The sequence below is a fragment of the Lygodium microphyllum genome, chromosome 7, assembly GCF_053477565.2.
Source record: "Lygodium microphyllum isolate KBCC chromosome 7, Lygodium_microphyllum_v1.1.10, whole genome shotgun sequence".
NCBI classification, from domain to species: domain Eukaryota; kingdom Viridiplantae; phylum Streptophyta; class Polypodiopsida; order Schizaeales; family Lygodiaceae; genus Lygodium; species Lygodium microphyllum.
Genome location: NC_141141.1, coordinates 143,103,759 through 143,122,400, shown reverse-complemented (window position 1 = coordinate 143,122,400; position 18,642 = coordinate 143,103,759). Strand labels below are relative to the sequence as shown.

Here is an 18,642-nt window from a genome sequence, read left to right as displayed (position 1 = left end):
CATGAGCAAGAAGATAGCCTTCAATTTAGGATCCAAAGCTGGCAAACTTGCATCCTGTAAAACTGACTCAAATTACCAGTAAAAGCATTCAAATGCTCTGAGGCAAGCTTAGACTCATCAAGCTTTAAGTTGACCAACTTCCGCATGAGATGTACCTGTTTGATAGGAATTGTATTCTCATAAGTAGCCTTGAGTTTCTCCCAAACTACATAGGTAGTATCAAGCCCCTTTATATCAACCACGATATCATCTGTGACGGCCATTTTAATGTAAGTAATGGCCCTTTTATTCATTTTAGCCCAATCCTCATCTGAAAAAGCAACAACCTTATGTTCTACTAAAGTATTATTACAATCCTTTAGAAAAAGTATACCCTACATGCAATCTTTCCAAAGATCAAAACCATTGCCATTCGAATTTACGAATCTCAAAGAGATTCTTTGTGTCAAATGTAAATGCACTGCTAGTCATCTTCAGCAATACACAACTGCAATAAGGGGCTGAATGCTTTCAACCAATACAAGGTTGCTGAATTGTAAAAGCAAGTACACACTCTTGTGCTTCCAAGGTGTCCAAGAAGCAGATGTTTAGCTGCAATTTCAGTCTCAAGTATTGATTACAGCATATTCATGAATCAAATCTGATACATTTGCATTAAAGACATCTCCCACATCAATAATACATCACCATAATACCCAAATGCAATGACCCAAATACTGTATTTACAACTGTTTCATTGCATACTGAGTATTCAGCAATACATATACCAAGAGAAGCTGCCCTTTTTCAACATTTGAAGCATTCAAAGCTCAAAAAACTCCCACTCAGCAGTGAATCTGCTGCAAATTTCACTATCCAGTCTCAAATCAACTCAAAATACATCACCAATGTGAAAAGCCCCAAAATTTTTGCAATGAATCTGCTCTAATTGCATCAATGTATCTTCCCAAGCATCAAGTATGGGTAAATGTTGCAGAAATTTCACGAATTCTGCAAAAGCCCCAATTTTCAAGGTCCAAGAGTGCATAAATTTCCAAGAAATTTGCTCAACCAAGCGAAAATTTCACTTGAATCGGAAAATCCCCAAAGTTTCTGAGACTCATGCACTCATTGTCTGCAATTTATGGTTCAAAAATCACTGAATCATGTGTCTGCCACCAAATCTAGGAAAAGCCCCAAATTTTGAGAAACAGATTTGCACAAATTTGTACTCTGTACTTGTATATGTGAACACCCGATAGAGAGGAGAAAATAAAATGAAGTGAAATTTTCTTAATAAAGAAAATGGGCTGTCGACCTGCCCGTTTGACGGCAGCCCGTGCAGCCATGTCGCATGCAAATCGTGGAACTTTCAGTCCATCACGTCGTCTTGCTAGACCCCATCTACTATTTGTTTCGATTGTCGTTGTCGCCCGACACGCCGTAAACCATCGCCACATGCAGATTTGTCCACCTGCCACATCGTGAGCTGATCACATGTTGTCCGCCTGTTTGGCCGCACGCTCGTTCACAGCGACTGTCGCCCACTTATCGACTGAGTTTGTCCCCTTTGTACCTGCCGCGAAGCTGGTCAGCCCATCAATCTATCCACACGCACCTTTAACAGCACTGTCACCTCTGCAGCCTAGCCTTACGACTATTTCTGATCACAACTAGTGCCTGTACACCGATTGCGACTGTTTGTGACTCAATGGCTCTGATACCAATTTGTAGAGTAGAAGCGGAAGCACATAGAGAGGGCAGGCACAATAGTCGAGGTGCTCAATAGACTGAACTGAACAGTGCTAAACAGTGAGATAGTGAGAGTGAGTCGACAAATAGGTGTGTATCAGTGTGGTGCACACAAAGAATAAAAGAATGTATTTATACTTAGGGTACGGTACACTTACACGAGTTTACGTATGTGAAGTAATATATACACTAGAGATGCGTAAAGGGCCTTTACACCCAACACACGAGCGGCTAAGCACAGGCACCTTTACCCCCAACAAACTCTCACTCAAAGGCGAAAATACTCCTAGTAAAGAAAGAACAAGAAAAGAAGTGATAAAGTACAAATGTACATAAGTACAACAGGATGAGGAAAAATGTCATCTCATCCAACGCACATCAACTTCCTAAGGAAGGCAAAATGCTTTGCTAAGAGACTTTTAATGAGCAGAACTGCAAGATTTTGGTCATTTGAGATCTTGACAAGCTCAATGGACTTGTCCTCGACAACCTCTCTAATAAAGTGGTAATGCACCCCAATGTACTTCGTCTTTGCATGGATTCTTGGCCAACTGAATAGCACTCATAGAATCCGAATACAATGTAGTAACCACATCAGTAATACCAAGGTTTACCACCAAATGACCTAACCAAAGAGCATTCTTGCAAGCCTTGGTGGCTGCAACATACTCTACCTCTGTAGTAGATAGAGTCGTGCATTTCTGCACCCTAGACATCCAAGAAACAGCACCTCCAACAAAGGTAAAGACATAGCTAGAGGTGGACTTCCTACTATAGCATGTCCTGCATAATCAAAGTCAATGTATCCCATGACTCCTATATCCTATCCACCATTACACATGCACATAGCTGTTGTGCCCTTCAAGTACCTTATGATACCCTTGATGATATCCCAATGCCGTCGGTTAAGTGTGACCATATAGCATGCCACTACTCCCACTGCAAATGCTATGTCACGATGAGTGGCTATCATGGCATACATCAAACTACCCACTGTGGATGCATAAGGGATCTTGGCCATCTCAACCTTCTGCTCATTAGACTACGGACAATCGGCTTGACTAACCTTCACATAAAAAGGTAAAGGATAGCCAATGGGCTTAACATCCTGCAAATGAAACCACTCAAGTGTCTTTTGGATATACTCCTATGATAAGTAAAGGAGCCCCTCAGAGCGATCGTGTGTAGTGCACATCCCAAGAATATGTGAGGCATGTCCCATGTCCTTTACCTCAAAGCTCTTCTTGAGCTGACCTTTCAAGGCATCCAGCTCATTATGAGCACTCCCAGCAATCAACAAATCATCCACGTAAAGTATCAAAATCATAAGGCTGCTATCACTAGCTTTCTTTGTGTATAAACACAGATCCATATCACTATGGGAATATCCTTGTGAATGCATAAAAGCATCAAACTTGTGGTACCATTCCTTAGGTGCCTACTTAAGGCCATAAAGACTCTTTCTCAATCTGCACACTAGGTAGTCCCTGCCAAGTTCAACAAAGCTCTTAGGCTGCTCCATATAAATCTCACCATGCAAGTCCACACGAAGAAAAGTCATCTTAACATCCATCTAATAAAAATCCAAGTCAAGCTGAGCAACCAAGGCCAGTACCAAGCATAGAGTAATCATCTTCACAACAAGAGAGAAGACTTCATCAAAGTCCACACCATGCTCCTACTTGAAACCCTTAGCAAACAATCTAGCCTTGTATGCCAGCTTAGGGCATCCAAGGGTACTTTTCAACTTGTACATCCACTTACATAACAAAGCACGCTTTCTGCTAGGCAAAGGAACCAAATCCCACATATGATTTCCCTACACTGAGTCATACTCTGACTACATGGCCCTCTCCCAAGAGTGACTATTACCTCTGCACATGGCCTCATCATAAATAAGAGGCTCACTAACATCTGTCACCACAACAAAATCCTTACGAGACTCAAACCGCGCAGGTTGTCATCTATCTCTAGTAGACCACCTCAAAACATGCTTGGAGCCTATACATCCTGTGGAGCATTAGGAACCTGGGCCACTGAAGCATCAACCGCTCTGTTACACGCTGTCTAGCTAGTTGTACAATAGCAGAAGGCTCCTCCTGAAATATCACCCTGCGTATCTCAATGGCATGCTCAAGCTGCTTATGCATTTTCTCTTCATGGAAGACAACATCATGGCTGTAAATAAACTTCCGAGCCTGCGGATCCCATAGGCAATAGCCTATCTCTCTTACATCTCCATAACTAAGAAATATACATTTCCTATACTTAGGATCCAACTTATTGCGCTTATCCTTGAGAACATGGAAAAAAGCCTCATAACCAAAGACACGCAAATGAGCATATGAGGAAGGTTTTCCAAACCATATCTCCTCTACAACCTAATAGTCAAGAGAAGTACATGGAGACCGATTTATCAAGTGTACAGTAGCGGTAACTGCCTCAACCCAAAATTATTGTGGTAAACCTACCTGGCTAAGCATATTGCAAACTCACTCTTGAATTGTCCTATTCATACGCTCAGCCAAACCATTTTGGGATAGGGTGTATGGGGCAGTCAATTGACGCTTAATACTCCTTTCGTCACAAAACTGCTCAAAGGCTTTAGAGACCTACTCACCCCCATTATCTGACCTGAGGCATTTCAACCTATATCCAAACTAGTTCTCAACCAAAGTAAGCCAACACTGAAATGTAGTTAAAACTTCACATTTCTACTTGATAGGGTATGCCCAAACCTTATGTGTATAGTCATCAATGAAGGTAATGAAATACTTTGCGCCACCTAAGAACTTACAAGGCATGAGACTACATACATCCGAATGAACAAGAGCCAAAGGCTCACCCTTACATGTTATACCAAACTTTTTATGCATATTACGTGTATGCCTGTTATATAAACAATGATCATAAGACTCAAAGCACTTATAATCAAGGGATGAAAGATATTGCAAACACGTAAGCATTTTCATTCCTTTCAAGAACATGTGCCGACGGCGACGATGCCAAAGAGATACATGTGGAACTGCATCCACTGCCAAAATATAATCAACTGACCCAAATACAAGCAAGGGACAGAGAGTATTGGACTTAGCACCATGTGCAATGACAAAATTCCCATGGGTAATCTTCCATTAGAAATCACCAAAAGAAACAACATAACTTGTATCATCCAAAGTGCCACAGCAGAGATAAGGCTCTTCGTGAGAGCTGATACATGACATACATCATGGAGAGTGAATGGGCTACCTGAATCAAGTTGCAGATGGACATCACCAATATCAACAATCTCTAATGCTAGGTTATTACAACAATCTCTAATGCTAGGTTATTACCCAAACGCATAGATCCAATCATATTGCAATAGAAGTGAAACCACTCTCTATGAGGGGTCACATGAAAGAAAGCCCCTAAATCTATCAACCAACACCGAGTATATCCTGACAAAGCATTAGTCAATTGTGAGGTATCAAGAGAAGAAGCTGCAAGTATGAAATCATCATCAAAATCAATCTACACAACATTAATCTCTTGAATCTTAACGTTGGACTTGCTAGGAACAATGTTACGATCATCATTTTTTCATGTACTTTACCCTTGCACTTGTCCTCGTGCATTTTATGACACTTTGGCCAAATATGTCCTACTTTCCCACAATAATCGCAAGACAATGAGGACTCACGGCCACGGGACTTACTGCAAGACTGTCCACGTGACTAAGAACGAGACTGCTGAGAGTCTCTTCCACAATGGTCATTACCACTCCTACCATTATTACCTCTAACTGTGAAAGTATGAGAGGTGTGGAAAGCATCAATATTATTTCTATTAACCTCTTCATTCAAGAGTGCACTCTCTATATCCTGTAACTTGATCCCATATGTAGATATGTTCACACACATAGCAGTACGAAATGTATCCCATGATTCAAATAGTATAACCAAGAGAAACAAAGGGAAAAAATTACCCTTGAATTCAATCCCCTACAAAGACAAATGGCTAAGAATGAAATGAAACTCATTTAAGTGGATTGACATGGAAGTACCCTTCTTCATGCAAAGATCCATGAGTTACTACAGTCAATACATTTGAAAAGCGAGACTTTGTTTGTCATAGACATTGTAGATCTTATCCCATAAGTCCCATGTAGACTGCCCATCAAAGACAACATTATAGAAAACCTGCTTAGGAGGGGACAATGTGATTGTGGACTTACATAGCTCATCCAATTCAGCCCAATCCTCTATGTCAATACGTTCAAGCTTGACGCCCTTATGTCTCAAAGGCTTAACCTGCATTTTCTACACTAAAACTTACCAGATTTGGGTCTTCTAATAGCTATAGTTGGTTCCATCCAACTTATCAATGTTAAAGATAGTACTATCATTGGAACCACCAGCCATACTAAGACTAAGTAAATGCACAAAAGAGCAAAACAGTCTATTGTAATAACCAGTAAATCAGTCCCAAAACCTCTACCAGCAGATCAAGCTAAAAATAAGGGAAACTGCCAAAATAATGAGTTGTCCACAGACTCAATGCAAAAGACTATCAAATGGAGGTGACTGCTTGCATAAATAGTGCAATAAACTGCAATTACAACATATTGAAAATGAAGTACAACAGTAAGAAATCAATGTCAAAGAGGGACAATCACTGATACAAGACAAACTGCAACCACCAAGAAAGCTATAACTCGCAGTGAGTGAATATGTGACTGATACCGAGAATTATCAAAGGATCAATGTGTCTAACTGAGATACATCCCATAGGCATAACCATCATACATAGAGCAAGTCTCATGGATAACAAAAGAGACCAACCAAAGGCACAACTAACTGAGCAATGTGATGGAAGCTCATCAATCAAGATGCATACATCACTGACATCAGTGTGACAAAGATAGGTGCTGGCCCAAAGGTAATGTCAGATTAGCCCACTAAGCATCAACTGCATACATAAAGCATGACAAGAGTATGTACATGTCACCAAGTCCCACAGTCTCACTATAAGATCCTCAAGCTTAACTGCATAACCAAATGCTCAATGTAACATCCAAGTGTCAAGCAATGGCTTCCACTGGAATAAACATCGAACATCGGACGGGCAAACAAAGCTCCCAAAAAAAAAAACACATGTGAAAGGCATCCATACATCCAAAATCCAAGTAGCATATATCTGGGAGGGGAGCATCCAACCCAAGTAACTTACAAAGCTCTTGCTATAGCATCAAATGACCATACATAACAATGAATGACAACCAATGTCAAGAGTCAAAGCTCCAATTTCAGCTCAAGAGCAAAAAGCATAGCCAAGCATGTAAGATCAATGGTATATCTCAATGTAGCATCCAAAGTGCTCGGGAAGTATCCAATGGCAATAGGCATATAAGATACCTGATAAAATAGTATTCAGCCCTACTTATTACAGCAGTAAAAAAACCTCTATAAAACTAAGCAAATGAGTGCTCAAATCAGTCCCATAGCATTCCAATACATAAGCATAGCATCCCCAGATGATCCAACATCAAATAGACATCCTGGGAAGCATAAGTGACCTCCAGACAATGAGGTAAGTGCTGTCTTGAACTATATGACAACAAATTGTCACAAACTATGAATCAATGGCTGATCACGGGAGCTTTAAATAATGCCTAGAATCACAAGATCAATGTCGGGGAAGAGTCCACAAGGTTGCCAAGTGTCGGGAGCAATGCCAGGAGCTGAAGGCTTGGGAAAGCACCTCAAGGGACTTAAACAAGTCTACCCATGGCCTAGAAAAAGCCAACAATACAAGTTGGAGGAAGCAAGAGATCAAAGCTCACCTAGAATGGAAGAAGCAATGGCTACCATTAAAACTGTGCGTTAAAGGTATTCTCCACAAGCTGAAGCGATGCCGGGTCGGGGCTTGAGCTCTCAAGGAAGATGGTTCTAAAACCAGTTGAAAGGAGTGACACCTAAAGTGGAAGCACAGAGTAGAAGTAAGAGCTATAGTGGAAGGAGAGAGAGAGAGAGAGATGTGGGAACTCCAACAGTCACAATGTGTAACTAGCCTTCCCTTTATTCAAATGTCACTGAAAGAATAAAGAATGAAGTGACAGTGATGGGTGCTCGCCACCTGCAGTGTACAGGTGTGCGGGTAACTAATACACGGTGGGGGTACCGTCAATGTAACTAATAAATAGGCGGCTGCCTTTACCCACAACACAAAACCCTATTCTAGCTGATTTACAATGCACTTGCTCTCCACTAGTTTTTCCTTGCATTAAGTTGCATTCCTCTACGTAACCCTGCAAAGCACACTGCCCCTTTCCCTAGCAATTGATATATGAAACCACACCTCTTAGATAAAGTTTAAGCCTCTACCTACTACTGTAGAACCTCTCCGTTGTGGTTTTGACTCTCATAGGACGTGAATCACAATATGGCCTTCTGTCTCAAAACATTCAGTCTGCCTAGCAAGTACACAACACTGTCATGATCATATAAAAGAGTACCTGAGAATTAAAACTTTCAGTAAGGGCAGAATTTTCTTGGGCCAAGGATTCTGCTAGAGATCTTGCTGCATCTAGAGCTCGCTGCAAAGAAAACTTCTCCTGTGTCAAATCATCAATAAGCTGTGACAAACAAAAACAGCCAGCAGTCAATAAATAGAGCAAAGTAGTTGAATAGTTCTCTGGTACAGTATTGCTAAGACCAGCCAGCATTCTAGTTTGAGATACTTAGACTCACATTAATGAACAGGTTGGTCTAGAACCTATGATACCTGCTCCAACGAAGCAAAGTCATTCCTTTCCATCTTTCGTTGAGCCTCGTCAAACAGATTTTGAGGCCCCACATCAAGCCGCCTTGGTATGGCATCCGCTGAAGGTACAGGTAAGTTGTTCTGTTGAGTTGGCTTCCCCAGTTCTGGCTTAAAAGTAGCTGGAGGCAGATCAGTAGCTAAGGATTGATGTTTAGGAGTTGGAAAAACTGACAAAGTAGAGGGTGTAAAAGTCAGTCTGTCAGTTGTTCTTGATAGAAAACTTGGTTCTGTCCTCCTCAAATTATGTTTAGATATCATGTTTGAAAATGATGGTTCTGTGGACATACCCAGATTCATGGCATTTGAATCCGTAGAAAGATTTGGCTGCTCTCTTTTAATTTTTTCCCAAGGAGCTGCTTCATTATTTTGAAGCATTATTGAGCTGCCACCCAGAATGTTTGAAGAGCTTGCTGCACCTGAAAATTATGCCAACATTATCATATGACTTTACTGTACATCTTTGACCCCCCATCAGCATTATAGGGAAGACAATAGGAATGCAAAGCTTGAAACAACTTCCAAATGAGCAGGAGTTCTGTACATTACCATCTTGTTGCTCTGTTGGATAAAGTGCAGAAATTGAATTTGAACCAAATAAAGATCCCACTGGTCTCACATTGTCATGCCCACTGTGGAATGCATCATCAGGTCTAGCTTCTGAAGAGCCTTGTCGTTTAATAGACTCTTCTTTGTACGAAAGGTCTGTGCCATGAATAGAATCCAAATTGCTTCCTGACACATGCCAAGAGTCATAATTTTTCTTTCCTAATGAAGACAACGGTCCATTTTGAAGTTGTAGAGCTTCATCTAAGTTGTTATTTCCATCTGTGAAAACCTTGCTTGCCAACTCACTGTTATTCTGAAAATACCCATCTTGAAGAAAAGTGTCGCTGGCAGACTCATTGGTACCACCCTGTACACTGTTCATGTAACTACCCACCATTAACTTGCTGTCAGTGCCATTCATGCTATCAGCCAGACTGTAAAACCTTTGGTCTGAGGCAGCACCAGAGGAGTTCCTAACCTTCCATACAATTTCAGAGGACTTTTCTCTGCTGGCAGAGTTTGCACTTTCATTGGAACTTCTGACAAATCCTTGAGTTTCTTCATTCACAGAATGTTCATTGTCAGGCTTCTTTGTACCTTCCACAACCAATCCATTGACAGCATGATTAAGCATATCTGCAGATGAAAAGTTTTCCTGTTGAAGTCCTTTTACAGCAACCGGATTATGTCTAGGCTCAGCAAGAGAAGCCTCCTCAGGTAATTCATTTGACAAGGATCTCCCATCTGTCCTGCCTTTTCCCCCAGTTTTCTTGTCTTTTGCCTTCCTGTTTCGATACTCCTCCAACTAAAACAGCAGTAGACATCAAACTTTAATATGCAACACAGACATAGCCGCGTAATTTGACACCACTAATCTATACTGAACTCGTTGCATAAAATAAGGGAAAACAAGTTTCAAAGGCGATGGCCTAGCAGTAGACATCAAACTTTAATATGCAACACAGACATAGCCGCGTAATTTGACACCACTAATCTATACTGAACTCGTTGCATAAAATAAGGGAAAACAAGCCTCAAAGGCGATGGCCTAGCAGTCAACGCTTTGGCTCATAATCATGAGATTTAGTTTCAAGTCTTGTTGGGCATGTCGCTTGGTCAAAAACCCACGTTCACATGTAGTCATGTTCCTGGGCTCTTGCCATTTAACCAGTCATTTACCCTGGCGCCTTGGTAGGGTCACTAAGGCGGAGGGACCAAGCGTGATCAAGCTCCATTGTTCATTTGGCTTAGGAGTGGCACTATCTATGCATAGGAAAACTGTCAGCATGGCTCTTGCTCGCTTACTTGGCTACACCCCCAACCACACCTTGTGGACATTCAGGAGGGTATGTATTATCTCAAAATGAAAAGTAAGAAAAGCAAAGCGAATCCTAATAGAATGCGACTAAACTGAGAAACTTTAACACTCCAAATTCACAACTTCACTAGTGTACCAAACTCTTAACATTATTCTATGATAACAAAGAAAAACTGAAATTATTTGTAGGATACTGAAATCAGCTAGCATGCAGAGTCAAACAAGTAATCCAAGGACAAGATGTGTAAACACCACCTTAGGATACCAAGGAACTTCCCACATCAAACAAAGAACTTTGTGAGCCTTGCGTACACATTAGGGTTTACCATGTATGGACTAGGGTTTAAGGTACATGTACATTAATCAAAAACCCTAAACTATATAGTGACACAAAATATGATACAATGTGCACCCTATCAAGTTCAAATAATGGTCATATCTTGCTTGCGGGCCCCATCACTTAGACATTTAGGAGCTCTTCCTTCACTTGATTGTTCCTTTATGTTATCCATTCTTTGGGCCTTTCAGGCACATGTGCCCTTTGGGACTCTGCAGCATCATTTTGAATTATTTTTGTCTTCCAAGCTCATATATTGTATTTTATGCTTAGCTTGTGTTCAGCTCATCGTGCCTTTTCTTTTGGTTAAGCTTGTTGCATGTATGCAGTAGCAGTTGGACCATGCAACATGAGTGGAGCTAGTCACATGCACCCAAAAATACTTGGACCATGTGATATGACTGGACAGATGAGTGACGGTCTCACAAGTCTAGGTAGACTAGGCACATTAGGCATGACTGCATTGGATCGCAATAAAGTTCACAGCCCTATGATAATGAAGTTCACAACATTGGGCACTTCATCCTTCAACCTTATGATTGTCAGTTTGGAGCCTGCCACTTGCCACCAGTTAGCACTCAACCCTGCAATTTTCTTCCCACATTTCACAGCCTGCATTCAATCCATCAGCTCAGCCAGCCATCACGCCATTTTGCTGGCCTTTTCTGTCAGTAAACTGCTGCAATTTGGCAGTTCCCAGCAGCGTTCAGCCTGCTGCCTGCATTTCCTCATGCATGAGTGAATGCATAATCAGCTCATCAGTCTAACAGAGTCCCAAGATCCAGTTGAATGTTATTGAGCTCAAGACCAAGAATTTGGATTGTTGCCTTTCATCACATCACAAACAATTTCATTGTATCAGACATTTGCTTTATTATTTTTGTGTCTTTACACACCACGTGCCAAAAGAGCTCAAGAAATTACAAAAAGTAGGATTTATTTATGAGATTGAGCATATGGATTGGATATCATCCACCACCATCATGGTACTCAAGAAAAATGGCAAAATTCGAGTACGCACTAACTACAAGAAACTAAATGTGGCAACCAAAAGAGACCATTATCCACTACCTTATATAGAACACATGATCGAATGCATGGTCAAAAAAGAAGCTTACAACTTCTTGGATGGCTTTTCGACCTGCATCCAAGTATAAGTGCACTCGATGATCGACCCAAGATTGCCTTTGCTATCAAATGGCGGATATTTGCCTACATTATCATGCCTTTTAAGAGAGAGAGACTCCTTCAAACATTCCTCTAAAAAAGGATGCCAAAAAGGCCAAACCTTGAACTCTCCACTAGAGCAACTCTTGATTGAGATGGGGCAGCAATGTCAGGCTGACACAAAAGGCTCAAGTAGAATAGCTTGCTTTGCTTCGTGAGAATATTCCTCAAAGAAAAGGACACCAAAAAGGCCAAGCCCCCAAAGTCTTCCTGTTACATCCCTGGGAATCTGGATGGGTGCTAGTAGCATTGGTCATGTTGGCTATGAAGTGACTTAGTACACATGAACTAAGAACACTTGGGGTTAGGGCAGTTGAGCCCTATGTATAGGACTCAAGGCCCTATTGTGCACATTCATTGTGTAATTTTCACTCTTGGCCTCTTGGCCAACGCATCCGTACACCACGGATCGCGTGGGTCAGTGGTATGGGACGCCAACCCTTGGGATGTGATCATGACCTGGAGTGTTACTAGCTTCCAGGCTCGGGGGTGAGCATTTTGGCTCTATGGCTCGGAGGTGAGTCTGATGTCCACTCCCTTTTATTTGTGGATATGGCTTGTGTCATGTATTATGTACAAGTTGGATCCTCGGAGGACATTTCACTAGTATCAGAGCACCAACCTGCAATTAGATGTGAGATCCAATGACATACACAAAACCATGATGGTTCATGGCTACAGGTATGCCCTTATCTTGTTAAGGGTGGTATCACTACTAGCAAGAGAGGCATGCATAGGGGGCAAATATTGCTTTTGTTAATGCAAGTAGTTGCAATGGTAGTTTCATTAATAAAATTGTATTTGGCCTACATGACCTTTAAAGATCATTGGGTATATAAATAGCCAAGAAGTTACAATTTTGTTCGGTAATGGCTCTACTCATAATTTCCTTTTTTCTTAATTGCTACAAAAATTGCAGCTTTGCTACAAAAATTGCAGCTTTGCACGGTACATGTTAAACGAGTTTATCATGCCCAATATGCGAAGGGCCCTACTGTGAATCATTGGGATCAAGTGGTACTGGATTTGGATCTTTCGATCCAATAGTACCATTAGTTTATGGACTTCTAACATATGAGCCTTCAACATGTCAATGTCATTCTTAGCATGCCATAGTTCTTTGATAAATATTCCTCTTTATACACTGACTATAAAAATCATGTACTTTCTTTTGAACTTGATGGTCATTTCCATATAATCGAGGATTATCTACCCTCTAGAATCATAGAAAATAATGTACATATGATTTCAACATTGAAATATAGTGAATGTTTTTTGGATCCAAGTGTTACTATTTATATTTGTTTTATTAAAAAAGTTCAATCATCTAATTCGCAATGTAATTAAATTCCTTTTAATAACAATCTTGATACAAATTCAAATGTGAGTATTTGGATCCGATGTTACATGAATATATTGACGTCTTTCTGTTGGAAACTACCTGACGGACTTTCACCATCTCAATAAACCTTAGACCATAGGATCAAGACGATGTCCAATTTATCCTGTCTCTTGGCAACCTTATTGATTTAGCCAAAAAATAGGAGAACGAGATAGCTAGGTAACTTTAAGACTACCTAGCCAAGTGTTTTACTAAGCCGAGTAAATCCCCATGGCATCATACGCTTATATATTGATTACAAAGGTCCCAATAAGATTACCATCAAGAATAAGTATCTGTTGTCTAGGATGGATGACCTTATAGATTAGCTTTGTAGTGCACAATATTTCGTCAAAATCAATCTTCAGTCCAATCAACATCATATACAGATAGCTTCTTTGGATTAACTAATACTCTTACAACTTTCCAACAAATGATGAATGACTTATTTCATCTCCATATCCTGAAAAGCGAATAGTTGTTTTCCTCGACGATATCCTATTTATAGTAATTCGTTGGAGGAGCATGCGAAACATGTACATATCATCTAACGTCTTTGAAGACAAGACCAATTGTTTCCGAATCTAAGTGCAAATTTTTTCGCACAGAGTTGTTATATGTTGGTCATGCCATCTCGATTGATGGCATTTAGACTGATCTCTAAAAGATTCGAGTAATACTTGATTAACCTATTCCAAAGACCATAAGATAAGTAAAATCTTTTAGGTTTTATTGGGATTTTTCATATGTTCATAAAGAACTATGCTCATATTGTTAAACCCTTGACACGTTTGCTTAAGGATATCCGAAGTAAAAAGAAGCACACTAGTCTGCCGATTGTTTGGACTAGTAAGCTCAATCAATGTTTTCAAACATTGAAATGGTTGGTTACTAGTGCACCGATGTTGCAAATTATCAATAGAAATAAACCTTTTAAGATTCATACAGATGCAAGAGATCGTGCTTTAGGCATTGTTCTTTATTAGAATTGCCGACCTATCGCATTTGAGAGCCGTAAGCTCACCAGTGCCCAAACACGATACACCACTCAAGAGAGAATTATTGGCAATCATCCATGTGCTTAAAGTATGGCACCATTATTTGTATGACACCCGGTTTATTATTTGGACGGTCAACCATTCATTAAAGTACCTTTGTGATTGGCCCGATCCCTATCGTCGCAAGGCGAGATGGATAGAGCTTATGCAAGAGTTTTACTTCGAGATTTGCTATAGAAAGGGCACAACTTATATCGTTGCCAATGCTCTTAGTCGAATTTCAAAAGTTAATGTCTTATCCTTCTTCAAAATCTTGACTGATTTCTATCTTTCTCTCAAAGGGCATTGGCAAAATAACCTCTACTTTGGTAAAATCCGGCAACTAGTTCAAGCAAAATCTAGTAGCCCGGGAAGCTTTAGTAATCTAGATGCCCAAATTTTGGCTACTAAGAGAAAGATGGTGGAAAAGTATTACATTCATAATAGATTACTTTTTAAATAAGGCAAAGTGTGTATATTCAATGATCAAGATATCTGCAAGAAAAAATGAGTGTCACGAGGCCGAGCACTGCACACCTTGGTATGCATCGAACTTTCGCCTTGGTTACTCAATACTTTTATTGGCCACATATTAAGACTATAGTAGTCTTATGTGCTTGAGTATCCACAGTATTAGCTTAATAAAGTTGAACAGCACAGACAGGCACAGGTCTTACATCCTTTACGAATTTCGAATAGAAAGTGGATTAGCACTTCTATACATTTTGAAGAAGAATTACCCCATACAAATTGAGGTCATAATGCAATCTAGGTTGCAGTCAATTGATTGACGAAAATGGCTCGATTTATTAATACAAAGATAATTGTGAAAAGCCATGAGTTGACTAGTCTCTTTGTCGAACATCTTTATAAACTTTATGGTTTGCCCAATGAAATGGTCAATGACTGAGATCCTAAGTTTATCGGCCATTTCTAGTAAACACTTTTTTCAAAAATCAAAAACTTGATTGTCCATATCATCCTCAAAACAACGTGAAACTAATGGATAGACCAAAAGGACAAATCAAACCATGGAGGATATACTACAGACATATGTCTCCCATAGGCAATCTAACTAGAAGCGTTATCTTCCTCTAATTGAGTTTGCTTACAATATGCTTGCGAACAGTAAGTACTTAATGATGTTTTGCCTTTAGCAACAGAACATGCAGGTAAAACAAGAAAGGACTTCTGTAAATGCAGCAAAAACGGTCCCAAGATGGCTGTTGCAAACTCTCTAGGAGAGTAAAATAGTTTACAAATGCACTCTGAGCCCAATAGTTAGCAAGAGGCTGTAACCACAACCTTCCTCCTTGGATACGGTGGTAAATAACCTGAATAAGCACTATTTACAGCAATTAACAAATTCACAAAACTGAAAAGTATACTTTACCATATAATCTTGTACATTGGACACCCTGTTGACCCCAAAACTGGTGCCCCTTTTGGTATTTATTTAACTTAATTAAAGAAAAAGTTGATGTGCAATGGGATTCTCCCAATCCATTTCGGTATTTCAACTCCCCTTGTTGTTCAAAATGACCAGCAAGTCTTCAATCTGATTTGCCCTTTGATTTGAGTAATCAATTGGCCTTCACCCGCTTTGATGGAGATGGAAAATACCCCAAATTCAATTATTTGCTGGTCCCTCCACTTGAATAGGCTAAAAACAACTCCAACCCTGTTGAATCCAAGTCTTGGAGCTTCCAATTTCTGGCACGCTTCCCGAGGCTATTGCTAAACCCTAATTTCTGCTCTACAGATTAGGGTTTACAGCAGAGAAACCTGAAATTTCTCAACCTTTGGTGATCTCAACGTTGTAATCTTTGGAGCAAGGCTGTAAAAAGGCTGGGAGATGAGAGAGAATGCTGAGGGGAGAGAGAATTCAGATTTTCTTTGCGGAGAACTGAAGAAAATCTGTCAATTACTGCTGCTGCCCTTGTAGATGCAAAGAACTAAAGAAAATCAGTCATTCATTAATCAATTGGCCTTCACCCGCTTTGATGGAGATGGAAAATACCCCAAATTCAATTATTTGCTGGTCCCTCCACTTGAATAGGCTAAAAACAACTCCAACCCTGTTGAATCCAAGTCTTGGAGCTTCCAATTTCTGGCACGCTTCCCGAGGCTATTGCTAAACCCTAATTTCTGCTCTACAGATTAGGGTTTACAGCAGAGAAACCTGAAATTTCTCAACCTTTGGTGATCTCAACGTTGTAATCTTTGGAGCAAGGCTGTAAAAAGGCTGGGAGATGAGAGAGAATGCTGAGGGGAGAGAGAATTCAGATTTTCTTTGCGGAGAACTGAAGAAAATCTGTCAATTACTGCTGCTGCCCTTGTAGATGCAAAGAACTAAAGAAAATCAGTCATTCATTGTTGTTGCCCTATCTCAACAGCCTGTAGATGCTGTCATCTGCTGTTGATTGGTCTTCTCCTACCCCTAGCTGCCTCAGAAGGTCCTCCAATGGCTGCAAACCAGACCAACAACATCTCCCTCTCTCTTGCAGACTGAATACACTAAAATACCTCTCTCCAGCCTCTAAAGACGTTTTTCAATCTTACATGGGCACTTCTGACAAGTGGCAGCCTTTCCAAATGGTTTTTCCAGCATTATCCATAATTAAATATTAATTTTCAGTCCTCAAATACTGAAAATTAATCTAATAATTATTTCGATGCCCTGAAAAATAATCTGACTGGCCAATAATTAAATTGGCTAGGCAACTTCCCTTCCCGAGTGTCTCTCCGCCATCTTTGACCATCACATTGGTGTTAGGTACCATTAACCACCACTTCCCTAGTGTCACCAACTAACACTTATAACCAAATAAATGACCTAGGCCAACAACTAGCACTAGATACCACCAAGTACATGTGCGGCATAACTTATGACAACTTTTGCCTTTAATATCCCGTAATTTCCTCAAGTCCCGAGCTCGTAAATTTACTCTAACCCCAATTTCACCTCACATGTGCAACATTTCCTTAACTATGTGATTAAAAATTAATCCACATGTTACGTGAGGTTTCAAAAATACATGTCCTCATGACAAAGGCTCTAAAGCATCCCCAATAGTAAGAGAGGTCATCTATCTAAGGAGCTCACTGGTAGAGCTACAATTTCCCTACACCATATTGATTTTGATCTTCTGCGATAACCATAGCACAATAGCACTAGTTGGTAATCCCATTATCCAAAGACAAAGCATGTTAGCATGCATTATATGGCTGAGAGCAAGTGGAGCTAGACACCATTCGCCTGGAGTTCGTTTCTTCATCTGACAATTTTGTGCAATCCATGGTCATGATAGCCTTTCTACAAAGCTAGTTCAGAAAGCATCTAAGTGAAGCTATTTTCAACTCTATGTGGTCAAGGATCAATGTGATTGACGTCGATATCAGTGTCTTTCCAAGGTACCTTGGTAATGCCTCACCCATTGCTTGGGTATCCTCTTTCTTTATCATTGATGTATATACTATGGTGGTGGTTTCCCCATTCTAATATGACATGTGATTTTAGTGTCACCTACAACCAGCCGACCTATTGCTATCATTGGCTCTTCTTTTGCCTACATATTGAGTGCTCCTCTCCTCCTAATTATCTTATTTAGCACACCTGAATCCTTTGGATAAAGAAAGGCAAGGAGGATTCAAGTGGTCCTTTATTGCCCATGTGGTTTGTACTTGTTCTTCTCATCCTTTAAGATGTAGATTCCATGGCTTGTTTCCTCATTCTTTGAGTTCATATGTTCTTGCTCTCTCTTTCATTCCTTACAAAGTTCACTATTTGCTTTCTATTGCTTGTTGGCTCAAGTGTGGCATTTTCATTGTGATTGCCTTGAGCATTGTACTCTCTCTTATTCATTAATATATTGCTTCTCATTTGTGATTGAGTATCACTGTGCATCGATTAATTTATTTATCACCTTTCATTCTCTATTGATTAATCACACAATCACTCCACATCTGGGCCAACAATAATTGTATGTATTAATGAATAAGAGAGAGTACAATGCTCAAGATCACAATAAACACACTTAGGCCAACATTGCTTCCATTGCATGTCTCATTGTCCACAAACATCATGCAAATCCCTCAAATGAAGCTAGCTACAAATTGCTTCCACTATAGCAAGAAGCATGAATACACCATCCCAGGGTTGTCATGTCCGACGGCGTCCGATTAGTACCGTCCAATACTAATACGGTACAAATCGAACTAATAAATCTTGGATCTAGGTCCGATGAAAAAATTTGTACAT

At 40.2% G+C, this 18,642-nt stretch overlaps 1 protein-coding gene across 4 annotated transcripts in view; it reads right to left on the bottom strand.

Moving 5' to 3' along the window:
- Window positions 1–18,642, bottom strand: part of BLI (protein BLISTER) — a 123,529-nt gene that overhangs the window by 95,875 nt on the left and 9,012 nt on the right. For 2 of the 4 annotated variants that reach the window (XM_087682038.1, XM_087682039.1), the window contains 3 exons: window positions 9,082–9,886; window positions 8,497–8,951; window positions 8,228–8,347 (listed from right to left, as the gene is read on the bottom strand). In XM_087682038.1, coding sequence (XP_087538164.1) covers window positions 8,228–8,347; window positions 8,497–8,951; window positions 9,082–9,886 — 1,380 coding nt within the window. The remainder of the gene's footprint in view (window positions 1–8,227; window positions 8,348–8,496; window positions 8,952–9,081; window positions 9,887–18,642) is intronic. The other 2 variants (XM_087682041.1, XM_087682042.1) reach the window with 2 other exon arrangements.